A 27,920-nucleotide genomic window follows, 5' to 3' on the forward strand; every position below is an offset into this window, starting at 1 on the left:
ATGTACGCGCAGCAGCAGCAGCAGCAGCAGCAGCAGCAGCAGCAGGTGTCATATCAAACAATAGACATAAGTAGTTATATTTATTTGATATAAATAATATAGCTCCAGCAATTATAAATGGCCAGCGATCTGTATGCTCAGCGCTCATTCTCAACTTAACTCGGTCGCGTTACCGTCAACTGCAAAAAGTGTTACGCGTAGCAGCTGCAACTAGTGCTTAGACATAAATAAAAAAGTGCAGACACTAGCAAAGTGCTTATTTTCATACGCCATGTTGTCCAAGACTTTGGTAAGTGGGCAAATGTTGAGCTTAGATTTAAAGCTAGGCTTAACTAAAATATAAAATTGATTTGTGATTTATGCAAGCAGTAGTTGCATTAATGCTCAGCCTCAACTCTCAGCTCTCAGCTGTGCATGCAAAGCAGAGAGCAGAGACAAGAGCTAAATGGATATGGCTACAAAATTGGAAATTAACAAAAAGCATGCGTAAAAAGCGCTTGGCACAAATTTAGCTGAAAATCCAACAAGAAGCATTGCAGCTTTGTTTGCATGTGTGTGTGCGTGTGTGTGTTGCACACTTTGTAGTGAGGCTGCTGTTGCATGCGAATTAGTGTTGCCACTCAACAGTTTGTCCAACAAGCAGCAGCAGCAGCAGGCCAACAAACAAAAAGCCAGCCCACACACAAATGTGCCACGCCCAAAATCACAACAACAACAACAGCAAGCTCAACTGACAACAGCAAACGGCTGAGCAGCAGCAGCAAAAAAAGACACTGCAGAGTGAAAGCTGTTGAATTGCTTCAAGTGCAGCCAGAAGTGTGAAGAACGAAGCAGCCAGCGCCAAAACAATCCCCTGAATGCTTAACGTGTCAGTTGCTTGGCAAGTTAGAAAACACACAAAAAAAAAAGGGAAACCCAACTACAAAAGGCGACGGCTTTTTAGACTTATGTCAGCTTAACAAAAAAAAAAAGAGACGCACAGCAAAACAACAAACTATGCAAATTAGACATCAAAAATGCTTTAATGAAAATTCCACTTGACTGCAGTAAAAAATGTGCAAAAATAATGCAAGTTATGCGCTTCTTACGGCTAAGGTGCAATGTGCTTTAAATAAAGCAAATAATTAGGCAGCGCTTGGCGCAAGATTTCGTGTGTGGCATGTGCAAACAATTTTTGTCCAGCATTTAGCATAAAAAAGGTGCGGAAAGTCGGGCGCAGGCGACTTTTAGAGACCCAATTTAAAAAGCAAGCAAGTTGTAGGATCAGATGCGTTTTCATGCCTAGCATGAGATTATTCAGAGGTTGGAGCTTATTCAATTTACGACCCAATTAATTGAGTTTTCTTACAGTACTAAAGGTATGACAATGATAAAGGCAAGCGCAGCCTAAGAATGAATAAAATATAATAGTTATTGTTAGGGTGACACAATACGTCTTAAAAATGCTTCAAAATATATAAAAATTAATATAAGAGCTTAGCTCAACACATGCTTGTACATGCTTATAAAATTAATCTTTGTTTTATTTTAATATTAATTAATATTTATTTATTAAATTAAAATATACTCGTGTTATTCACAAATCGATTAACGTAAGACCCGCTGTACTTTTTTATATACCGGGTCTGTCAAAAAACAAAAGATATATGTACGAATGGTTGAAACAATTGCGCATCGCTTTGAACTCTTACAATATGCAGGTGTTTGCGCACCAAAATTTCATAGCATACTTTTTTGGGCGAACGCATATGCATGCGCTGCTGCCGATTCTGACCCCGCAGCACAATTGGCGCGCTTAGACTGCCAAATTGCACTACTGCACTAAATGCAAAACAAAAAGGTGCAGCATTTAGCAATTGCCAATGCATGCAGCATGAATTGCATGCCAAAAAATAGAAACTAGTAATAGAAATATAAAGCGCATGGCATTTAAAAATGTGTATGCAAAATTTATGGAGAGCAGGCAATTAAAGCTTTTAACTACATTTATTAAATAGCATTTATTTGTGTAATTACATTGCGGGGAGCTCTTAAATTTTCGTGTTAGTTAACATTTCAAGTTACTTGGGAGCAGCCACAACAAGCGCAACGAAATCAAATAAATTTTGCAATTAAAACTTGCACTACTTGGCAAAACATTTGTCAACGCAAATAAACGTAAATTAAGTTTATTTTGCAGCTCGTTGGACAAATTTTCTTTGCCTTCTATCACAATTTTTCCGCTGTGCTCATAGAATGGATTTCCCTATGTACTCCGGCCCCACTGTACTTACTCTAGTTGCTGTTGTTGTTGTTGTGATGCTGGTCGCGTTTGCTATTTTGTTTGCTAAATAGCAAGCTGAGAAGCCAAGGGCTGCAAAAAGAGACAACGGGCGGGGGAGGGGCAGGCGGTTGGCAATGCCACTTCCGCTGAGTCTGTAGCTCGCATTTCATGTTGTTTTAATTACTTTCTGATTTATTTAACGTGCCTGCAAACACACTACACAGAGCAGAAGCATGTCCTTGCTGCTGCGACTCTCCCCCTCTCTGTCACTCTCTTTCACTCTGTGTGTGTGTGTGCGCAATGTAATTATTTGCATTGTCACCTGCTCGCCACGAAACATAAACTAATGCCATAATGGACAAACATGAGCACGCATAAAATGCAACTGCAAATGCTATTTTCAAAATTAAATCGCTGGTAAAATGGCCAAAATTATATTTACATTATTTAGGCACCAAAGCCCACGCGCACAACAATAACAAGAACAATCAAAATGCATTGTTTGCACTAAGCCTTGCCAAAAACTTGTTGTTGTTGTTGTTTAGTTAATTTTAGGCAACAATGTTTATTATTTCAAGCCTCTCTGCCTCTTGTATTTTGTATAATGTCCCAGCCATTGTTGCCACGGGTCAGTGTGTATTCATTTTTAGTAAATACGACAAGAAAGACCAATAAATGTTTAACTTTAGTGCGTGTCTATGCCTGCGTGTGTGTGTGTATGTGTGTGTGTGTGCTTAGCACAAATTGCATACTTAACATTCGACACATGTTTAAGCATTGCCCCAAAAAAGGGTCACATGCATAATTTGTGAATGAGTTTAAATGTTGGGCATATAATTTAAATGTTTGCCGACTACATTTCCAGCTGCAATCAGCCACATTGTTGTACCAACTGTAAACTATATAAATTTTATAATTTCTTTTTCTAACATTAGTTGCATGATAAAATTGAATGCTTGTCTGCTCTAAGCTAGAATTTAAATAAGCTCACTGTAATTTTAGATTTAAATTTTGCCTACAATTCAAATTCAAATTTTATACTTTGTATAAAAAATAGCAATCAATAATTCTTTTCAACACTTGTTCTTTAGCTTACGCTCAGTCTATATAATTAACTTTCATTTTTCAGCATCAGCTGCGCATTTGGTTGACTGACAATCTCATTTTAAATTTTAAAGCTTATTGCTAGGCTTTCACTTTATCTGTCGCCTTGTCTTTTGTTATTGTTTTTCAAGCAACAAAAACCTACGCAATTGGCATCCGCACAACGACAATCAATTTTTTATGTTTTTGCAGCGCCTTGCTTAAAATTTTACTTGGCATTTAGAAGTCTCTAAATATAAATTGTAAAATGGTTGACTGCATAAAGCTTTAAACAATATTTATGTTGAGCGAAATAAAAAGAGAATTTTTGATAACCTCACAAGTTTTATATCGTATAGAAGATGATCAGAGATTTATAAATTTTCAGCAATATTCCGCTTAAAATGCACAAGAGAAAAGAAATGTGAATTAATTTTATGCCTGAGTAAATACATTTCAATATTATTCAGTATATTATATTTTTTTTCAAAATTCTTCTACTACTTCTGGTAATAATTACATGTAATTTTATAATGAACTCTAGAACTGTTTGGCCAAATCTCAGCCCACTTACCACACGCTGCAATGCAATTTTGATAAAAACAATACAAACGCTTTTGTATTTAATTTAAAATAACACTGACTATTGCAACAAGCGTTAACAGTCAGCGCGTGGGGCTAAAAATTGTAGATGGCTGCTCAGAAAAAAAAAATTAATTGGAAATGCAAATTCGACTGAGGGAGTGTTCAAAATTTTAATTGCACACTTTTTGGCGCCAATTATACATGCCACATGCATGTGTGCATGTGTGTGTGTGTGTGCATTTGTTGATGAGTATGTACAATTTGGTAACTAATGCCATTTAATTAAGTTCACACGTGCCACAATTAAATCTTCAACACTAATTGATGAACGTGTGCGAACCAGGTGAAGCTATTCTGGTGTTTTTTTTTCACCAGCAGTAGCAACGCCACAAAGAGAAAGTAAATTGTATAAAAAAGCAACAAGAACTTTTGCACGTAGTCAGCAAAAGCAAACAAATAAACGAGCGGAACGCAGGTACACAAAATTTTGTGAAAGCTACAGAAATCGTGTTAGGAAATCATAAACAGTTTTGTGTGTTTTTTTTCGACTGCTCTGACCGAATGCATGTTGTATCCTTTCTGAATTAACACGCTCACGCACACACAACTACACGCGCTATATATATATGTGTGTGTGCGTTTTTTTTTTTTTTTTGTGGGGCTTTCGTCTACATCCTTTCTGTCACTTAGCGCAGTTTGTTTTGTTGCCGCTTGCATATTTGGCACGTTTGCGCCTCGACCTGGCCTTAGACCACTTTTTCAGCTTAATGGGCGTGGCGATTGCTCAATGGGCGTGTCCTTGTGTGCGTATGTTTATGCTGCTTACCACTGACCGAAACTTTCAGGCCGGCAAAAATTCGAAAATTATTTAGCAAATTAACACGCTGACAAGTCAACTGTATTGAAGTGCAGAACGTGTGAGCGCGTGGCCAAAGCTAAAGCTGAGGCCAAAGCTATGTGACCAGATTGCCTAAAATTTATGTATTTCCATACGCATGGACCTCAACTAATAAACACGGCACGCACAGCATTTCAAGCAGCCCCACCTGAAGATTTATTGGCTCAAGTATGTTTGCAGGCCAGCGCCCCCATGCCCGCCCCTCAAAGCTTTACCCATTAAAGTAAAGTTTTCTTATTGTTTTCCATAGTTTTGCTTGCATACACACACACGGACACTCGCACACTTTAACTTTGCTTTGAAGCCTTTGGCAATTTATTTCATGCTGTTGCATTTTGTTGTTTATGTACGAATTAGTTTTGGTTTAGCTGAGCAATATTTCAAATGGGGTAGCATAGCTTAAACTTGCTGACAACTTTATTATTCGTTTAAAACATGAATTTGCGCAAGCTGCTTGCCTGCAAATAGTTTATTCAAAAGGTATAAATCTAAAGTGTGTGTAGTTTTGATTATTTTTATGTAAGACTCATGTTATTATTCAAACTACGACTATTGCTAGTGCTGCTAAAGTGATGAAAAGCATGAAAAATATATAAACATTTTTAAACAGATCGTACAGCAAATACTTCGCATGCTACTGCGCCTGCTTAATAGTCGCACAGACTAACGCATTATGAGCTTACATTTGAAAAATATATATAAAATCTATTTTGATTCAGCAAATATTGTTTAATAATTATTTACGAGTGTAATCCAATATTATATAATCATCACAATAAGTAAAGTTAACAAAATCATTTAAATTTGAAGTTCTACAAATAATTTTGCTTATCCTAGCGCCTTGCAGGTCAGCTCAGAGTCCTGCTTGCTACACTTTACACGTTTTAGTGTTGCACCAAGCCGCACACAAGCCGCAACACATTTACGTAGACAAATTTCCACAGTTGTTCTCGTTGAGAGCATTAGAACAAGTTTTCTAATTTGTATGTGTGTGTGTGTGTGGAGTAAATGTCTTGTTAAAAGTCAGACTTAAATATTTACATGGTTGGCCAAAATGCACAACAAATTTAGTGCAATGTGCAAAAGGCTTTTGGACATTTGGGACTAATGAAGTGGCTAGCTAGTTCACTCGACACGTGCCGATCATTAAACAGACAATAAGACAACTTAATAAACATCAAATTACCAACGACTGCACGCATGCATTGATGACTGAGTATAAAACGCATGTACATCAATGTCTATGTGTCTGTGTCTGCGCCTGAGTTTGTCTGTCCGTCTGTCTGAGTGTGCATGCAAAACAAATGAGTAATGAGATTTTTATAAAGTTAATTAAAATTTGTGGCATACAACGGCATTGGCATTGGCTCGTTACGCCTGAAGTATTACATTATTAAGAGCTGATGATGTTGTGGCAAGAGCTGTTGCCACTACTGGCTGCTGCTGCTGCAGGCGTTGGCGTTGCTGTTGCTGTCAGGCCACGCCTCAAGTATGTACTCGGCATAAATTTGCTGCTCGCTGCTGCTGCTGCTGCTGCTTGCCACACACTCGTATATCAGACAGCGGGCGACGCTGACTTCGACATTCAACAAAAAGCAAAAAAAAGCAACAAGGAAAAATATTAAAGAAAAATACATGCGAGAGAAAAAATAGTTTTATATATGAACTAGTAGCTGCTGCCAAAGCCAAAGCCAACGAGGTCAACGACAGTGCCAAACTGGGCACTCAACCGATGCTCAGGCTCGCTCTCGGGCGTTGCCTGTGCCTGTGCGCAATGGCCCCAGCACTCTTGCTCTGCTCTGCTCTGGCAGATAATAAAACAATTAAATGCAAAGTCAAAAACCAAAAATGGCGCAAAATAAAAAAATTACTTAACTCGCTTGCCAAATGAATTGGAAAACCGCGTGGACTGCCACTTTTCGGAGCAGCTAACCGCATTTGCATGCCAGCCCACAGTGTACGGGGCGTATACTTAATCAGCAGCAAAAACAAACACAGAACGGCGGGTCCGGGTCCAGTGCGTTGCCTCGTTGCGGGTAAAGCGAACCAAATTTAATTTGAATTTATGCTTGACACTTGGTCACCAAATCGAACTAAACTTTCAGCCTAAAAATTTTCGGCTGTCTGTGTGTGTGTGTGCAATTAGTTATGTAAATTTAATGAGCCTAAACCCATTTGTGCTTCGTCGCCTTTGCGACTTTATACCCGTTAAAGAGCCGCATTACATCATTTGTGCTGCTCCAATGCGCACTTGAGTGACGTTATCCGTTGAATGTTTCTACACGCGCCGCCTCGCGCCAACTCGCACATGTGCCTACGTCTGTGTGTGTGTGTGTGTGTGTGTCTGTGTGCGTGTTGGCTGCTTGGCTAAAGGCTAAGGTTAGTATGGCTAGTATGCCAAGGATTGCGCTGCTCTACATATTTCATTAGACTGCGAGACGAGTCAAACTTAAATTAAAGCCGACAAGCATTCCAAGCAAGCTATTGAATTAAAAATTGTAATTTGAACTTAACTCATGTCATGCCTCATGTCATATTTAAATTAATTGTTATGCACTAACCTACTTTGAAGTGTATCTTGTAGTCTGCTTTGCATATTTGCTTGACATTGCTACATGTGCCATTTAAAATATGCAGAACTAATGCGCAATAAGCGCCTTCAAATTAATTTTGCCAAGACGCAATTTGATTTTCAAATTTTGAGCGCTTTAAGTTTAACTTAGGCAAGTAAATTTGCATTAGCTGTTAAATTCAAATTATTATTACTAATGAATTTATTTTTGATGAAATATTTTCAATTACTAATTATAATTTATGCAAGATTATTCAAGTATATAATTGAAAATAATGGCGGATAAATTAAGACAATTTTATTTGATTTAAACAATTATTTTCCATTATTGTTAAGCAATAATCTCAAGTAACTTGCGCTTGACTTTCAATTGCTTAATCGTAATAATTTTTATGATACAAATCTAAAATCATAACAATTACTAATTAATTTATAGCTTTTAAATTAAGATTACAGCAACAGCTGTTGCTTCTTGATCAGCTGCCGAACAGAGCATGGGCCACATTAACATTTTGCTCACTGTTAAGCCAAGTGTACTTAATCGATAAACATACTTACATGCATATCGATACAACACACTTGAGTTTGTAATCAATCAATCATAACAAGCGAATATTAGCAGGGGCAACTTACATGTGGCAAATTGACATGCAATGTGTAGTAGCAGCAAAATAGAAAAAAAGAAAATAAACCACTTGTATTAACTGTGATTGCAGCAACTAGTGGGTGTGCTTAATATGCTGCTCAAGTGGCTAGAATCAATGAATGTGATTTTAAGTGCTACTCACATGTGAGTGCTTCACATGTGTGTGTGTTTGTGTCTGTATAATGAATGTTGGCGCTAAGCATTTGAAATCATTTGTATATATATTGCCGTTATTGCCGACAGTCACGTGACACATAAAAGTCGAAGACCGAACACAGACTGAAATATTTTGAAAGCTAATGCGCTTTTACGACTCACTTGTCGCGGCAAGTTTTATGTGCAGCGATCATGCTAACAATAATACGACAACAATAAACCAAAACTATGACCACACACACACACATGCACACACACACGTATAGAGAGTGCTAGTTGAAGCAGAAGTTTCTTGTGAGCAGCATAATAATAAAGCTTGTGTGTACGCTCAACCATAAAATAAAAGATAATCATTATTTTTCTAAGATTGCACATAAATTTTTCGCGTGCGCGCTGTAGCGTTCAACATGCCGCTAGCCCAGGAAATGCATCAAAATTTTGCACTGACTCTGTCTGTGTGTGTGTGTGTGTCTGACCGAAAAGGAAATGCGCCAGCGCACAGCAACAGCAGGAACAGGAATAACGTATAACGTATACGTAACGTTGGCTCATACATATATACAGTGCCGGATGCAACGCTTGTACCGTAGAAAGTCTACGCCGTAGCCGGCGTGACTGTCTGTCCGTCAGTCCGTACCGTCGTCCGTGCAGCTGGGCAAAAAGTGCTCGGGCGTTAAGAATGCAACGCATGCAGTTGCCTGCAACCGGAAGCAGCTCATTTCACTCAGGCAAGCGCAAATATTTTTGGCACACACACCCCCACCCACACACACACACACACACTTGCCACAAAGTCTGGCTCAGCCCATGTCGTTGATAAAGATGGATGCACGCAAACCGCTTTTTGATTTAATAAATTTTGCACCCAAAAGTATGCGACGCTTTTTTTATATAATTTTAATATTTTGTTGGCAGTCAATTTAATAAACTGGCGCTGCAAAGTGCTAAGGCATCAAGCAAATTTGCATGTATGTGTGCGCCATTAAAACTTGAAAAGTTGCGCGCTTAATTAAATGTCGCGTAAATGAAATGTTGAACAATTTTCAACCACACACACTCACCAAATAAAATACACAAAAAAAAAAAAAGAATGAGCAACCAACAACACAAAAAAAAAAAGTAAAAACTTGACGACGCGGCAGCTGCTGCTGCTGCTTGCTGCTGTCAAAGTGATTAAATTGAGCAACCATTAAAATAAATATGGCGACAAATGGCATGCATAAGTGCTCAGCGCAGCGCAGAGCAAAAGCTCATTACGCTGCAAATGTGCGCAAATTGAAAATAAAATAATAAAAATATCTACAAGTTGATAAACGCGCCAAGGCTGTCATAAACATTTTGCCTGCGCGCACAGAGACTGACTTTTGATTTTGTTAATAACCATGGCTAATTGAATTCAAATTAGTTCAGCGACAAAACACTTGCAAGCTAAAATAAGCAAAGCGATAAGATAAGAGTTAAGAGTTGCTTGAAGAGTTAAAGTTGTCGCTAAAGCTTCTCTTAATGCGTTAAGGAAAATGCATTTGAAGTGTTGATCAATGTTAAAGTGTCAGTCTTCTCTTCAATTATTATTTAGAAAATATTTCTTAAACAATTCGATTCTATTAATCTTAGATTAGTTAGCTCATTATTTGCATTTGCTGCTTGGAATAATTTAAGCTAGTTTACTTTTGAGTAGATATTCATTAGCATAGCCTCTGAGCCAGTCGAGGGTATAACAACTGCACTTGTCAGCGCAAGCAGCCAGCGAGAAGAGGCTGCTCGGCTCTCCTCCAGACATTGTCCACTCTACGGTGAACTATGCTATGCAAGTGTCTTTGATGCTGACAGTTTTGTGTGCAGCCGTAGACTAGCGACTTGCTTGACTGGCAGTTCAGTTCAGTTGTAGTTGTTGGGCTCTGGCTGCTGTTTTTCGCTCGTTGGCGGCAATCAAGCTAAAAGCACCACCTGACACTGCTGTTGGCCTGGCAAGTGTTTTTCGCCTATTTGTTTGTTATTATGTCGTGTCTGCCGCTTAGCTATGCCCACTACATTGCATAGAACGTAAATCTTTCCGCACACTTTAGCAATTTATACATAACCGCCGGCATTTATTGTCACATTTAGCTTGGAGTTCAGGGCGTCACGTCTGCTATTTACATTTTGCCATCGCAACAACAACAATAATAATAACAACAAAAAACGAAGCATTAGCTTTGGGTGGCCTGCCTTTTGCAAAATGTCAGCCATTTCTCTAGCAGCTCCGCTAGCTGATGCCGCGCCCCGATAAAGTCATCTCATTTGCGGCCCGCGGCTGTCCGTCCAACTTTTGCGACCAAGTGTCACGTTGCAGACTTATTAGCGTGTCTTCTATACAATTTCTTTTTGCCTAGTTTTGCTTCTCTTTTTTACTTTACTTTACTTTTGTGCTGTGCTTTTTAGCCCTCTGCACTCTTCGGCCAAGTTACACGTAGATAAAATGAGCGCCCCAAAAACAGCAGCAAGATTAACTTCAAATGCGAGGCCCGAGCCACAAGCACAACATTTAAATACTCAGCAAAATGCAATCTGGAAGATCTTTTAATTTATAATTATTTACATTTGTATTGGTATTGTATTATATAATTTAAAAAGCTGGTTGGGATTCGCTAAATAAGAACAAGCTGCATTTATTTCAAACCTTTTTTATTGTTTGTATGAGTGTTATGAATGTGTTTTATATTTGAATCTAGCCAGCGCTATTTATAATCCAAGAATTATGTTTTTTATTACATTTTTGCATAGCTGCATTTATTTAAAGCTTTTATTAATATTTGTATGAGTGTTACTATTTTTTAGAAATATTTTAAAAATTTCTACAATTGCTAATTGAATTTTTACTATCTATTTGCATTTAAGTTCATAACAGCTCATAACTTTTGTAAAATTAATGGAGTATAGTTCTTAATTGGCTCTCACACTCTTTCTTTCATTATTATTCGCACTTAATGCCTTTATAATTTACCTCTCAGTCTAACTATTAACTCACAGCTTCTCTTCTCACAAGCGAACTTCACAAATTGTGAAATAAGCCCCCCCACTGCTGTTTTGGCAGCTACAGGGTACGCAGTTATGTTTATAGGTAATGTGAGCAATGCTTTCAAATAAATAAGCAAATATTATCAGGACACACTTTTGGCTCACCGCCTGCGCTCTCGCTCGCTCTTGCACTTGTCATTTGCATGTCGCATTTAAATTTGCATTTGTCAGACACCAGAGAGTGAGAGAGAGCAGCGCATGCAAAACTGTTGCCCATGGCGCGACGCTTGCTAAGTTGGCTGCCCGCTGGCATTGGCGGCATTGTTATAGGCCGCTTAAATATTTATCATATGACGCATACGCACAGTGGGCACAGCATCAATGGAGTGTCAGGCAGGCAGAGTATGATGATTTATGCTCATTAAAGCAGCAAAATAAAGACCAGGCCAGCCCAGTCCAGCCCGCCCGCCTGGCTGCCACTTACTTGATGAATTACAGCCATAATGAGGCAACATTCGGCGCGACTAATTGTGGCCAGACCAAGTCGTTTGTTAGACTCAATTATCATTGCATTGAATTGTTAAACAAAGCGCATAAATTGAGAGCTTGGGCTGGGCTGTGCTGGGCTGGCAAAAAGTGTTTGGCTTTGTTTTCATATTTATAAACATAATCATATATCATGATCACGCGCGCGTGTTTTTCGGTCAAAGGCAGATGTCACATTTAATTGGATTTTCACCCAGGCGTTCGTTCGCTCGTTCGTTTGTTTGCGCGCAGAGCAGCGTAATAAGCTATTAAATAAACGAAAATCCGCCCCCAAATAGCCAAACTCAACGCATTGAAACATAATTGAGCTGACACTTTCACACAGACGAAGACGCTGACTCTGTGTGTGTGTGTGTGTGTGTGTGTGAGAGAGACACAGACTCTCAGCAGCAGCACATAAATAACACGCGAACTTCCGTTTGCCATAAAACTGATGCGCGCGACAAAGCGAAATGGCGCCCCAGCAATGGCGGAGCACGGAGAGCGGCGTTTCCGTTTATGGGTGACGACAGACAACAAGACGATCAGCAGCAGCAGCAGCAATAGCAGCAACAACAAAGACCGCAATTGCCAAAGATGCCAGGCGGGCGCTACAATCGTAAATTTCAATCAACACCGGACTGAACTGAAATCTATAGCCGAATGTCTGTAAAGTGGCAGCCTAGGCAGGCGCAGACAATGGGTTGGGGGGGGCCTTCGCTCGAAAATCTCAATCGCAACAATATATGACAGGCTGCTGCTAGCTATTTATGTGCCGCCTGCCACGCCCACTCGCACACGACGGCAACTTAACTCATGTTTTATTGCTACAAATCCCATTTTTGAACTTCAATGCTGACAATAAAACTCATATAAGGCACACTCCTCTCACTCTCTCACTCTCTTGCTCTCTGTCTAACTGCCACTTACAGCTTTATATTCATTTCTGTCTCTGTCTCTGTCTCTGTCTCTGTCTCTGTCTGTGTGTGTCACTTTGATAATCAAATGCTGAAATAGACGTAAGCCAAAGCTAGGCTTAGACTTAGGCTGAGCTGCACAATTTTGATTACTTAAACTGGTATTGAGCGAGTGCTCAGCTCAACTTTGGTTATTAGTTTAATTAAAGCTGTACAGCAATTTTTTTCGTAGCACACTTTCTAGGGCATTGTGCTACATTTAACAAGACAATTGCCATAACTGCTGCAACAAGCTAACCATAGCACATGTTGGCGTAGCGTGCCCCCACTCTCTTCAACTCTCTGTGTCTGTAAATCATTAAAACTTGACTCGTAAAAACGCAACCACATGGGCAACCAACAGAATTTGAGCCGCAAATTTCATTGCCCAAGCTCCAGCGCAAGCGAAGTCAATAAGCCCGAAAGGCCTTGCAAGAGCAGCAGGCTACACACACATATGTGTGTGTATGAGTGTGTGTGTGTGTAAGTTAGTGTGTGCGTATTTTTGCAGTTGTTGTCTGGCTTTCATCTGTTTGGGCTGTAATAGTTGTTGTCGTTGCTCGTTGGCTATGGCCGAGCAGGTTAATCGAAAAACTTTTATCAAATAATTTGAAAATGTTTAAATTGCCATTTAAATAGCAAACATAGCCGCAAGGCCACACAAAGCCGCCACGTTGCCTAATTTTCAATGCTGTTCTTTATGCTGATTAATTATACGAGCTGCTGTTGCTGTTGTTTTAGTTGTTGCTGTTGAGCTTTAACTTTTCAGCGGTTGGTGAAATTTAATTGGCACACGTCAATCAGTAAATTATTTAATTGGCAATTTGTTTGATTTTTCTGTTCCGCGAAAACAATGCTAATGTAATGCTAAAACATTAGTTCTAATCAAAGCCTGGCAATTTAATTTATGTTTGGCTTTGTAATATGATTACAACTCAAATAAATAAGCACGCATTTATAGCTCATTATGATAATGTAAAATTGGTAACAACACGGCTTAAATACACTAAACATTTACAACAAATTTAATAAATAATTATTGCAGAGCGCCAGCGCAGCTAATTAAATTATTGTGTATTAACTACGAGACAGCTACAGCGAAGGCAATTAAATAAATAAATATTTAATGGGCGTAAAAAAAACGAAACGTTAACACAGTTGCCGCTGATACAATCAATTATCGATTATAATAAATTTAATAATATTAAAATTTAATGCTTTGCCCCATTGCCGCTGGGCAAAGCAAAAGCGTTATGTTTGGTATGTGCTTTGCCCCCAATAAATGTCAATTTGGCCTAAGCCTCTAAAATGTTTAAGGCAGAGCATAAAATACTTTTTGTGAGCAGCAAATCAAATATTATGCACTGGTCATGCATATGTGGGGTGGCGGGGGGCTTAAATATAAAAATATTTTATACAAGTGGCTGCTGGCGCAGTGCTTATAAACATTTATACAGCAAGTATATTTATTTGTTGCTGTGGCAACACTTGACCTTTTTCTTTTTGGTATTTTTTACTTTTGTACTTTATTGGCAAACAAAAATTTGTAGCTGCCACTAAAACGAGTTAGGACAAACGGCATGGCAGGCTTATTGTTTGTGTGGAGCCCGAGGGGAGCTTTTATGCCAAACACGAGTTGACAACACAAACTGTGCGACAGTTTTGCTATAAAATGCTAAATATAGTCGAGTCTAAATGGCAAAGTCCAAACGTCTATGCACTAACTGAAATCAAAAGCCAATTGCCCAAAGCGGCAATGCGCTTAAGTTTTTGAAACACCGACAAAGTTTAATTAATTAAAGCTGACAAGCGTGTGCTTTAGTGCAGCGACTCTGGCTTGTACTCTATGTCAACAAAATATTTTTACGTATGCCGTTTGTAACCCTTACGGCAAATGCGCTGGCAGCAGCACATAAAAATGTATTATATTATTTATAAATCAAAATCACGCAACGCAATTTCATATATATAGAAGCTAAACATAAACACACACACACACACATACATGTTAATGTGTGTGTGTGTTTTGTTTGTGGCTGCTGCTCATTCGCAGATAAATTCATTCATTTTCATTTGAGTCAAATTTCCGTTTGCTTAGCCGCACGTGCTTTGCTCATATTTTTGCTTTTGATTGATATTATTTTCAGGCCGGAAATTTTGCTTTTACGAGTATTACATATTTAGTCGAGCCATTGCCAGCCACCTATACTATATATATGTGTGTAGTTGTGGTGTTAATGTGTTGATTAAAGCTTTAAGTTGTTATTAATTAACACACAATGACAGCGCATTTCATTTATATTACGCATACGCCACGGGGCATTTGATGTTCATTTCTATGTTGCGCATGCTGTAGTCTCCACTAGTAGCAGTGGCTTTAAATTTAATTTGCCAAATCATGAAACTAATTTAAACGTCATGCCAACAGGCATTGTTAACAGGCGACACTCAGCACGTGTCCCGGCGCTAATGAAAGCTCAGCTTGAGCAGTCGGCGCAATATGCACTGAGCAACCGAATTGATTGTAAATATTGATTTTACAATCATTTATTTAGTTCATTGAGCTCAATTTGTTTGCATATAAACAGAAATTGCGCAAGTAAATATTTCTTAAATATCATTGATATCTTTATTTTCTTGCTGTGTATGTTTGCATAAAGTCATTTTATAATCCAATGCCCGATTGTTGTGCGCACAAGTATTTATCGAAACGTCCGTCGTTTGCCTGAAGTCATGTCCCCAGCCCGCCCCCCTCTCTTCACCCCCTTAATGTGCCCAGCTGCATTTACTTGTTGTCCAGAGTCTGTCGTACAGTTGTCGCTTGCGTTTCCGCAATTCACAATCCATTCCGTATACGTTTGGTCATTTTTCATTTGCAAACAGCACGCGCGCCATTTTCGCAGCCATTGGATAAAAGGGAAATCGAAATTAAACTGTCCAAAGGCTGCAGCTGAAATTTACGACCTTTTCGTGCTAAGCGCCCCAGACAGTAACCTACACTGTTACTGCTGCTCCTGCTCCTGCTGCTGCTGCTTGTGCTTGGGCTTTTCATTTGGCCGCAGGCATCCGCCCTCGACTGAAATGACTGTGTGGCTTGGCTGCTGCTGCTGCGTTTACATGGCGGCGGCAGAGAAGAAAATGTTTCAACACTCAACTTGCAACTCGCAACTGGAAGTGGAACTGCAACAGCATTGGGCAATGGGCATTGGGGTTTAATCCTTGCACGGATTTGCATTGCTGCATTGGTCTGGCCTCTTGATTTTTGGCCACTCATCGTTCGTGGCCGCATGAATGTTAAGTGCGCATTTGTTTCGCACACAGACGACGCACACATTGAAAAGTAGCCATGATTATTTTATGGCGCAGCTGGCGCTTCAATTGCCTTGCAGTTCACCAAATGCGAAAATTCGATTTCCTCAGCGTGCCTTAGATAACCAATGAGCATGTCATATTTTTTATTTATTTCTATCCGCGCATTGCCATAATCCTGCTCCAAAAACTGTCAGCGCAGCGCCCCAGCTCCAGCCCCAGCCCCAGTTGGGCCTGCAAAAATATTTTCTTTTTGAGAGTAAAAACCTCAACAAGCTGCAGCGACATCTGCTCAACTATGCAGCGCTTTGTATGCAAAGACGAATTTGTATGCAATGTATGAATGTGTGAGTGCAGAAATATATGCGAGGGGTGCTAAAGAAGATAAGCGAAAGCTTATGTACATATAGATATATATATTAATTTATTTCAAGTGTAGCAAATATAATTAATTAACTGTTAAGAAGATAAACGTTAGGAGTAAATTCAAAATCAAAGTAGCAAGCGAAACAAAGTGAGTTGTTTAACATAAATGTTTTGTTAGTTAAGCAAAGTTAATTAACATACTATAAGAGCAGCTTAGCATAACCATAGCAGAGCTGCGAATTTAAAGATCATTTTAATCAAGATAATACAGTTTTAAGTTAAAATATAAACATGGTAAGACGTATGTATTTCAACAGCTGATAGCTAACCAAGCTCTACAATTAATATATGCAGAAATATAACAAGAAAAATATTAAGTATACGCATCAAAATTGAAAAATAAATAAAAAAAATTACGTATAGTATCAAATAATATCAAAAAGCTATTTAAAGCAAAGAGTACATATCTAAGGAGACGCTTTAACTAGTAATAAATATTAGAATAATTTATCAAATATTCTGTTTGTCTTTAAGTCAAACTTTCCAAAATTCAGCCTAATCAAATGTCAAGTTGTGCCTAAGACACATAAGTTTTGTTTGCACGTAAATTGCATTTGCATATTGTATTTGTAGGAATATCAAATCAGCTGTGACACTGCTGTAATTTTACGAAATTTGTAATTCAAAGAACTTCCCGCAGTCGACTCGCATGGCAAATTGCATACGCTAGGCTTAGAATGACAGTATCCTAAAAACACTTCAATGCCACAGTCTCGCTCTCGCTCTCTCCGTCTGTCTGTATCTCTTTCGCATACACAGACACTGTCGAGTATTTGCTGGCAACAGTGCGCTTCGTTGCACGCACAAATTGCCACTCGAACGGGCGAGTTAGCGTTGCCTAACTAAAACTACAACTACAACAGCTTGGAGCTTGGAGCTTCAATGTAGGTGTATTCATATTAGATGCAGTGAGCCAGTTGGTAATAGATGTAACCTGTATGCGAGCAGAGTATCTGGGAAATCTCGCTGCGGACGGACTGCAGCTAAAAATAACGATAGGGCACAATGGCTTGGAATTGTACTTGCCTCAGCTTGTGTGCTACTTGCAACTTGTGTGTGCGCAAATCCAAGTGTAAACAAAACTTTGTGAGCTTGCTGAAAAGGGTTCTGTAGCTGGAGCTGGAGCAAACAAAAAGTTATTTTTTCTTAAGCACTGGCAAACAAGTGCGTTGGCCAGTGTATTTGTATGTCAAGAGCATTGACCAGTGGGGTAAATAAAAATGTAGCCAAGTAATAAACAATCAATTTGTAAAAGCTGCAGATATTAGAAAGTTGTTGCAATTTGTTTTTAATGCAGTGCATGAGTTGAAATTTAATTTGCAACTTCTTGGCCAAAAGTTTTGCATACAGCTACAGTGTCTGCAATCAGTTAAGCTACAGCTACAGCTACAGTAAATGCACGCAGCTTGATGAGTTTGTTGTTTAAAAATGTAAGCAAACAATTGACATGCGATAAGAACTGAGCCACAAATTGTGCAACACTTGCCACACAATAAACGACAAACTTCTCATCAAAAATTCCACACACACACATACATACAAACATGAATAGAAAGACACATAAACTTGTTGTGCAAACTGCAAATTGCCAAGCATTTCGGCAATGAATTTTAGTTTTACAATTTTCGTTGCTGTGTGCCCGAAAACAAAAAACCCAACAAAATAAAAATACCTACAAGCTGAGCTTAGCTGGTGCTGCTGCTTGTCATTAGCCCAAAAGTACTGGCAATAAAACAGAGGCATGTGTATGTTAACGGAAGTGGAACTCACATGATATTTATTACTGTCAACGCCTGCAACAAAGAAACTTTAGCTCTCGAGCTCTGTGGCATAGATAGTGAGCGCCATAACAAATGAAGAGATGTGCACTTTTGTATGTTGGGCGAAAACAATTTTTGAAAAGCAATACTCCAAATAATGTCAACAATTGTCTCTGCTGCAGCTGCAACTAAAAATTGCTGCTATGGCTGCAAAACTATGCCGAGTAATAGCAAAGAAAAGACTTTTTCTATTTTTTTGCTTATAACTATTTCTGCAGCAGCTGCAATGAGACAAAGTTCCGGAAGCAGTTGTAGCAATTTGTGAGCATTTCCTTCAAGGCTTTGATTGAAATTGACAAATGGTTGTTCTCAAGACATCTTACATAATGGCCAGCGGGCAATAATATTTGGCCAAAAAGGTTCGTACTGAAAGCCAAGCTAACTTCATCAATGAAAGATTAAGCGTTTGCATTGAGGCAATGTCAAAGCAACAATTTGTCAAAGAGCCCAACGCTCTGGCTAAAAGCAATCACGCAACAACAACAACAACAAAAAACAACAACAATTGTATTGTGTAAGCAAAATTATGAAAATCCTGCCGCCCGCTGAGCTGAGCACAACTCAAGGCCAAAGAACGAAGTGAAGAACTTTTGTCATTTTTGACATATTTTAATGCGAATTTATAATGGGAAGGCACACTGCGTCGCCTCCGGGCCTACTGGCCGCTTGACAGTTGGTCAACTTCAATTTGTTTCAGCCCTTTTTCTATCACCTGCCTTTAACATAATTTACTGCTGCTCCGTGTAACCCCAAGCACTAAATTTAATAAATAAGTAAAAGTTCGTTGCCTTTACGGTTTATTCCTACTACGCATTACTTCAATCAAAACATCTTGCCACACAATGAAAACAAACAAGAGGCGTAGAGTGTCCCCTTGCGTCGTCTATCAACAGTGTGTGTTCAATAATTTCTCACATCAGCATACGCATACGTTACGTATACGCGATGTGGCAAGAGTTGGCTGAGGAGGTGCTTGTCTTATATCACTCTGTCATGTTGAATTCCCGTTAGACGGCGCAGTCCCGACTCGAGGGTAAAAATTGCAAATAAGATAGAAATACATGCATATCACAAAAAATCAAATGAAAATAAAAAATTGCTGCTGTAAGTGGAAAATAAAATGTTATTCTTAGTTAAAAGCAACGAAATTTTAATGCTCTAAACAAATTTTAGGCTATGCAATTTTATTAAATATATAAAAATAATAAATGTTATTCATGGGAATTAGCGAATATCATATAAATATGTTTGTAATTACTACAATAAGCTTTGAGTAAATTGTTAAATACTTTTGTGTTTAATGCTAAGTAATAAAAATTGTAAGGGAAATTTAGTAATTGCTACGCTACTTTTAAAAATGCAGTAATTACTTAGCTAATAATTTGTAATAGTTATAATCAAAAAAATTCAATTAATTAAGTAATTAAAGAATTACAATTCTCTATCCAAAGCCCAAGCGTTTAATGCAACAGATATGTCTAGCGACTACCCTAACATTTGGGTCTGTCTGTTTATGTAAGTTGCTTTGCGAGCGCCATAACAAATCATTGATATTCCCTTTGAAAGTGTAGAGCTCTGAATGGCTTCAAGTGTCATTTATTTGTCGTCGCAGCCTTAAAAAAACTTTTGCCCAAGTGTCGCTCAACAGAAGTGTTAGGCGTGGGTGTTGACTTTACATACACACGCACACGCATAAGCTCATATGAGTGTGTGCGTATGTGTGTGTGCCAAAAGGCAAAATAATGCATATAAAATAGAAAAAAATGTTAAATGTTAGAGCAGCTAACACTCACTGTGCTGTGCTGTGTATGTCCTTGACGCACACACTATGCTACAAAAATTGAAATTGATTTGACAAATATTTTGCCTGGCGTTTATTACATTTTTGGCGCCCAGCGCTTTGGTTGCTGCCTTGGCCTTTTCAAGCTTTAACCCTGATGCTGCTGCTGCTGCTGCTGCTGGCAAGGATTACGTCTGCTATGGCAACAATTTCAATATGCTGCCGCAAGCTCACACACACACACACACGCACACGCATACACTTACACTTACACTTACAGTTGCATGCCAATAAGCTGACTTCAATGGCGCTCCACTGAAGTATGTTAGTAAGTAAGTAAGTAAGTAAATGTGGTGCAAGCTAAGCAGGCGCTGGGGTAGGGGGGTTAGGGGTAGGGGTTGCCCTGCAGCAGCAAAATTCCACACATGCTTAAAAGCATGCATTTACATACAAATAGACTATTGTTGTCTGCTTGCTCTGTATGTGTGTGTTTAACACATTGACACTTGTTGCATGTGACACACAATGCTATTATACACACACACACATACACATAGACATACATACACATCCACCCATGCACATGTATAAATCAATATGGAAATCAAAGTAATGCTAACAAAATGAAGTTGGCGGAGCACGCGCTGCCCTTGTGGCTGTCACTGCTGTGACCATGAGTGTGTGTGTGTCTGTGTGTGGGAGTGTGCGTGTGAATATCAGCTAAGAGCATTTTAGCAGACTATTATTTGCGAAACTAATGTCGCATAATTGAATCAGCACAGTAAACCAATAGAGTTTGGTTTGCGTTTGGTACAATTCAATGCCGAGTCAATTTTAAATGAATAAAACAGTAAACTCTATGCAAGCTTAGCTTACCTAAACTATTTATTTTTTATTGTTTATATTGTATTTTTAAAATAGTAAAATCTGTTCAATCTTTTAGACTTTTCTTTAATTAAACTGCACTTTGCTAAATTTTAGAAAGCTCATAAACTATTTCAATTATTTACAAAACGTAACTTTTAGTCATTTCATTTTTTTTAGCTTATTTAATAAATCATTTTTTTTAATATATTATAAAATCAACGTCATGCGCTATTAGCCAAGCTCTTTGGTAATTGCAAATCCTTCAAATTAATTAACATATGTTATGTATGTATGTGTGTGTGCGCTTGCGTGTAGTAGTAGACCACATTTAGTGGAGCGTGTAAAAGTCCACATCAGCATTTAATCAGCTTAAAGCGTCAAGCATGGGCATTAACCGTCGCTTTGGCTTTTGTAAATTTCACATTTGAGCCTTTTAAATGCATGCGGGCGGCAACATGAAAGCCGCACAGCCAAGCCGCAATGCATATCGATGTGTGTAGAGTGCACGCCAACTGTTTTTATTGTCACTATTGACAAGAGAGCTACTGCAAGGATTAGCGTGCCATTGATAAATGCTATTTAAATGAAGTGGCTAAACAGCTGCAAAATCTACGCTTTATAAACTAGCATGCCATAGCTATACCCATAGCACAAGAGTAGAATAAACTGTCAAATGGCATTAAACGGACAGTGGCGGTACCAGACAGAGAGAGAGAGAGAGAGAGCTTAGCAAATCCAAACCATAAAACGAGCATCAAGTGAGCAGCAGCAGCAGCAGCAGCTAAAGCCAAAGTCAGCCACTAATTGTTGCATAAAAGCTATTTCAAGCAACAAGCTCAAAGTCTTCAAATGAAAAACAATGCTGCTGGTATCTATTGTCTGCTTTATTCTATGTGTGTGTGTATGTGTCTCTGTGTGTGTGTGTGTGTGAACGCGTGTGTGACTTTGAGTGGCATAGCACAAACGTTGATATAGCCTCAGCTGTGGACAGGTAATTAACAAGATTTGCTCAAGCTGCAAAGTGAGCAGTGAGCGTATAAACGTTAAGCCATGCCTGTTATACAAGGCGTATGCGTAATATTTCAACACATAGCTTTGCCTGCACTCAGCAAATTAGAAGTGGTTTACTTGCAGAGATCTTAGATAAGCTACAGTAGTGCTCGTCTTACTATATCGAAGACCCAACATTTATTCTACTACTATTCATTAAATTTATTCAAGACGCAACTTTTTTTAATATTTGTTATATTCATCATCAAAAGCTAATGCAATCAGTTGATTCTAAACACTTTTATCTCTTTGAAACTTTCCATTTCAATGCATATTCTAATTTTGCGGTTTGCTTTGGCATTTATATCAAATATAAATAAATGTATTGATTTATAAACAAGCAAGCATAAGTGCCATCTGCTTGTTATGTTTACATGTTTTGATTTATACAATTTTCATAAATGTTTTCACGCCCAATGCGGCGGCCCCCGATGTCGAACGAAAACTCAGCTAGCAGCAACTTTTTGAAAATTGGCAAAGTTTGGAAATTAATTAAAATTTGCCATCATTGGCGCTGATGAAACCATAACAAAAAACTAATATTTGACAATTGCCAATAATCGCCAGCCAGACCCGGCCACATGTATTGCCCAAAAACAAACACAGACAAGCAACAACAGCAACAAGAGAGCAACAAAAATAGCAACAGCAGGCACAAAGTATTGTTAAACAAGCGGCAACGGAGTGAGCGCAACAATTAAAACAAATCGAAAAGAGCAATGTAAAATGTACATGTTTCTACTCTGTGTGTATGTGTATTTTTTTTTACTGTTAGATGTAGGCTGACCCACTCCACCCACATGCATGCAAATTGCTGCTATTGTATGTGTGTGTGAGTGTGAGAATTTTTGGTATAAGGACCAAGTTTTGTACAACAATTGCCGCCGTGAACAAAATTCAATTGAAAACTCAAAGGTCACAAATTTATGCAATATATGTATATGGATGCACATATGCCTGTGTTAAATGTATATATATATATATCTATATATGCAACTGTATGCGAGTGTGAAAAGTTGAGCATGTTCTGGCGAATTGTTCTTTGATTGAAAATTGCAATTGAACAACAACATGCAGCAGAAATAAAAATGCCCACAAATAATAGAAAATAATATTACACTTGCACCATAAATAATAAAAGCAAAAATGAATATGCCTAGCCAATGCGTATGTCTGTGTGCGTGTTATAAATAATGAAATTATAATTTCAAATAGCGCAAAATCAAAAGAAAAATATATATGTATTGCAAGCTAACAAATTGCACATCAATTTATGAATTTAAAGCATATTTTTATTTATAAAAAATGCGTGCAGCGCACTTGACACACTTTAAATTAAGCTGATAGCAAATCCACCTGTCCCAACAAGAGACACTCAATGGACTCACACAGCTCTTGCTCTACCTCTCAAAAACCAAAGTCCTGAGTATTCAATTCCATAAACACTTGTACACGCTGATCACGCGGTGGTGAGCTTAAGCCAGCCCAGCTTCTTTGGCTGGAAACTTCATCAACAGAAATTGTGAATTCCATACAAATAGTTTGACAAACTCGACCCCCCGACCCCCAAGCCCGATAGATAGACAGCCAAAGCAGCACACAGTGTGTCTCTATGTTGGGCAAGAGGAACGGAAAGGGACGGGGGCTGGTAGCGCAAATGAAAGAAGTTTTGTGGTAGGCCAAGCGATGTTAAGCAGGAAATGCCAAAGCGCAGGCATAAAAGAAAATCTTGTAAAGCCAACAGCAAGAGATTATGCTCAAAGATAGACAGGCTTCTCTTAATATGCAATAAGACTGCAGTAGAGCTGCAGCAGTTGTTTAAAAATTTAATAAAATATATATTAAAGAGCATCAACTATTCAATCATGCACTCACTTTTTTAGACATTTTTTTGCTGCCGTCAACTATTTGGTCACGTAGCGTATGCTTATTATGAATGTGGCATGTATGTATGCTGTGTATATATCTATAAAATATATATTATACATATGCCACACACAGAAACACAGACAGACGTAGCGCGTGCGGCATATTATGGCAACGATGTCACGACAGCGACCAAAAACTCTCAGCACTAAATACGATGACGACGCGCCATTTTGACTGAAGGCTCAGAGCTGTCAAAGTGGAAGGGGGGGGGGGATTGCTTAGTTTAGCGTAGCACTGACTACGCCACTGTGCGTGCCACATAATCAAAGACAAAAAGAAGAACTTGTCTGCCCAAAAGGTTCAGGCCAACTTGTAGGCTTCAAAGTTTTGTCAGCGCTTGGGTTTGAGTATTTGTGAACTTTTCGTTTTTTTTCTGGTGGGTTTACGGGTTTTTGGTTTTGACATTATGCGGACACATTGATTGTCAACGTCCAAACGGGAATTGAACTTTAGCCGCTAAGCAAGTTGAAGTCTCTCTGTTTTGTTTTACTTATCAAGCCACCAATGCCGTTGAGATTTACTTTAGTGCGGTTAGTTTTAAGCTTATTAGAGCCAAGCCTGCTGCTCTGCATGCCAAATCATTTGTAAGTGCAAAAAACGCGCTAATCATATTAACCTGACTAATGCCTTGTCGCCTTTTGTTTACACTTGCAGCTGTTGCTGTTGGCCATTGTGGCTGCGCGTTTCGATGGCACAGCCAAGCGCACGCTGGCTGCGGCCTGTGAGCAATCGAACAATGGATACACGAACAACCACAACGATTACAACAACAACTACATTGATGGCATTGCAGATAGCAGCGCCAACAATGACAACGACGACGGCAGCAACAAAGCGGCTGTCAAATGGCAAAAACTACACGGAAATCCTTTGGGCATATATAGACAGGAACTGGAGCAACTGCAGCAGCAGCTACAACGACAAGAGTTTGATGAAGATCCTGAGCCAGCTACCAATGACTTCCTACAGCAATTGTCTGGCCCAGGTGTGGCTACAACTGATGTGGATCAGGCAATGTTTGCTGCCCAGGACGGCAACAGCAACAACAACAACGAGAACAAGCGACAGCAACACAATGTGTGGCAAGCAGCTGTTGTTGGCAAGCAGCGTCCCCTAATCCAAAGGTAGGCACCAAAGCTAAATTAGCAGCTCGCACAATGTGAGCTGCATATTCATACGCCTAGTTGGCCACAGCTTACATAGATATTCACAAGCAAGTGTGTGTCTGTGTCTGTGCCAAATATGATAGCAGCTTCAACAATGCTTGCAGCTACTACTACTTCTTCTTCTTCTACGTGCTTTACGCCTCTGTGCGCTGCATATAAACTAAGAATAAATGCCATGACGTCAACTGACATAAGCATTTAAGCTGATTCGTTCCCCTAACATATACCAAGCAGCTCCAGCTTTCGTTTTTCTTTTTTTGGTTGCTTTTTGTGTGCATTGTTTGAGAGATCAAGCTTAGACGGATCAGGCGATTTCTATGCCAAAGATTACGAAATGCAACCATCAAAAAATTGCACAAGTAAAAAAACTAAATGTAAGAGCGAAAATTGACGAAGACAAAAGACTGTGACCTAAAGCAGCAGCAGCAAACGGGGCGTATGAGCTATCAAGTGTCGCGTGTGCAATGCTCTGCCAAGCATTTGAGTTAACTGCAAATCTTGAAGACAGTTTGCATTTAATTATTTTATTTACTATTTTGGTTTTTCAATTTTTAAGCCAAATACCACTGAGCTCAATCTGCTTCTAACTGAAAAGCAATTTCATTTGCATACAATTATTTTTAAATGTAGCTCAAACGTCATTTATAAATAAGCCAGACTCAAAGCAATTTATGTTTGTGGGCAATGAAATAAGCTTGCAATAGTTGTATATATATTATTTTTTATGTTGAGTCCGCAACTTAATTTTAACAAGCGCTGAACTCAACAATTCCAACACAAGCATGCATTTATAAACATTTTCGCAAACTTTGCGACAAAACTATCAAAGCCGTTGTGTTGCCTGAAGTGCGCTTCAAAAATGCACCCTGCGGTTCGCTCTAGAGTTGGTGGGTGGGTGGCTAGTTGGCTGGCTGGCTGGCTGGATGGTGGAGGCCACTGGCTGTTGGGTTATATCCGCGTAGCGTAAAGCATTGACAACGAGAAAGGAAATCCGCTGGCAGCCAACGACAGTCGCGTCGCGTAACTGAGGAAGCTTTGAGCCCCGCCGCGATTACGCTCACGTCCAACCAACACCAGCTCTGCTTACTGGCGGAGCAAAGGGGGCACGGGCGAGCCAGGCATAGACAATCCGACAAACGACAGCAGACAAAGAACGCTACGCGAATGGGCAAATTCCGCAAAATGAAAGCTAAAAAATTCATTGGCATTTGCTGCAGTTGAATGCAAAATGATGCGCTTTTGTTGGCCGGCTACAAAAAAAAAAGAAGAAGAATGCCAGAGAACTCACACAAAAAAAAATAAGCTATATAGAAAAAAGGATAAAAACTAGCAAACGTCAAAAGCGAATTTGCGTTAGTCTTTCCATACTCCTCAATAGTGAAAGTATAGCAAAGCAAGCATATTAGTTCAAACGCTTAATTTATATCGATTTCCAAATCAGCTGTCGACTGTTATCGATCTGTGTCAATTGCTTAGCTGTGCAGCAGTCTCACTAAATAATAAGCAAATTTTTTAAAATAATTATAAATTATAAAAATTAAATTGCAGTATATCAGACACCGCAGCATAGTTTACCACAAAGGGTATTTTTCAGTCAAGCGTCTCTACTTTGTTTTATGGTTTTTTAATCTTTTTGTTCGTTTGATACGCAAAAAGAAAAGCGCATTTTACAGACGGCCGCTGCCATTTCCGGCAACGTGTCGGCATTAGATGCACGAGCGGCGTTAATTCATGGCCAAAGCTTAAAATTCTATGCATATGCAATTGCAGGCAGCAGCAGCAGCAACACAACAACAACCATAACGACAACAACAGCAGCATTGACTTTGAAGGCGAAGAGGACTATGCTGTGGCTGAGGCCCACCAGGATGCCAACGAGCTCAGCGAACAGCTGCCATATGGCATTCAAAATGTGCGCAAGCGACGCGTGCGCAGCGTCATGCCGCCGCAATATGCAAGCGCCAGCGCCAGCAACACAGAAGCCGTAAGTCAAATAAAACGCAAACTTCAGCAGAATTTTTAACCCTTAATGCCCCATTTCTAGGTCACTTATCAGTCGCTATGTCCCACAAAGCGAGTAACTGTCAAGCTGGACAATGGCGAATACCGTCCCAATCACTATGTGGAGGTCACCTGCGCCAACAACTACGCCCCGCTGCCCGCACGTCTGCACAACTATGACTACAATTATCGCCCAAACGAGCTGCCTCTGCTGCGTGCACTGCTGAACGAGCGCAACGGCGAGAAACGTGAGATTTGCTCAGCCACTGGATTCGCTTGCATACAGCTAAATCGCACTATACATCTCATACGCCTGAACGATGCCAGCGGCTGCTGGGAATCCGAAACGCGCACTGTGCCCTCCGGCTGCGAGTGCATGTGGCCCAAGCATAACTACGGCGACATTGCGTCCTATCATCAGGCACAGAAACGTTTCAGCCACACGCTGACCAATCTGCGCAGGAGCTCAGCCGGCAATGTGGACTATACTCCTGGCGTGGGCTATCGTCAGCTCACTCTGCACTCCCGTAAAGCCAAAGCAGAGGCGGAGCCACGCAGTCGACGCGCAGATGTTTTGGATTATGAGAGCTATTGAGGAAGAGGCAACACTTTGTGGACCAAATCAATTATTTCTTGCTGTGTTTTTAGCCATAGTAAAATGTTTTGTTGCTTTTTTGCCAACGCAACATTATTTGTATGCTTAAGAAAAACCAAAAATCAAACTGAATACAATGGAGCAACCAAAAATAATTTCTGCTGCTTTTTTACTTTGACAAATACAGACGACAAGCAAATATTAGCATTAGCGCTTCAATTGGTTGTAAATCAATAGGATTAAACAGTCGTTCGTTCAAACAGTTTTGTTATTTATGCATGCAGCTTTGTGTAAAC

General features: G+C 39.4%; 1 protein-coding gene across 1 annotated transcript; it reads left to right on the forward strand.

The window, feature by feature from the left end:
• Window positions 1-27,763, forward strand: LOC108594879. The gene is made up of 4 exons (XM_017980017.1): window positions 1-45; window positions 24,517-24,878; window positions 26,739-27,012; window positions 27,073-27,763. The coding sequence occupies exons 1-4, from the start codon at window positions 1-3 to the stop codon at window positions 27,622-27,624; spliced, it is 1,233 nt and encodes a 410-aa protein (XP_017835506.1). The 3' UTR covers window positions 27,625-27,763.
• Window positions 27,764-27,920: the final 157 nt, after the last annotated feature.

Source organism: Drosophila busckii, chromosome 2R (assembly GCF_011750605.1).
Source record: "Drosophila busckii strain San Diego stock center, stock number 13000-0081.31 chromosome 2R, ASM1175060v1, whole genome shotgun sequence".
Taxonomy (NCBI): Eukaryota; Metazoa; Arthropoda; class Insecta; order Diptera; family Drosophilidae; genus Drosophila; species Drosophila busckii.

Coding starts and splice junctions, on each gene's coding strand:
- LOC108594879 (XM_017980017.1), top strand. CDS start 1: ATGTACGCGCAGCAGCAGCAGCAGCAGCAGCAGCAGCAGCAGCAG. Junction 24,879..26,738: donor ACTGATGTGGATCAGGCAAT/GTTTGCTGCCCA, acceptor TGTCGGCATTAG/ATGCACGAGCGGCGTTAATT. Junction 27,013..27,072: donor GCGCCAGCAACACAGAAGCC/GTAAGTCAAATA, acceptor CCCCATTTCTAG/GTCACTTATCAGTCGCTATG.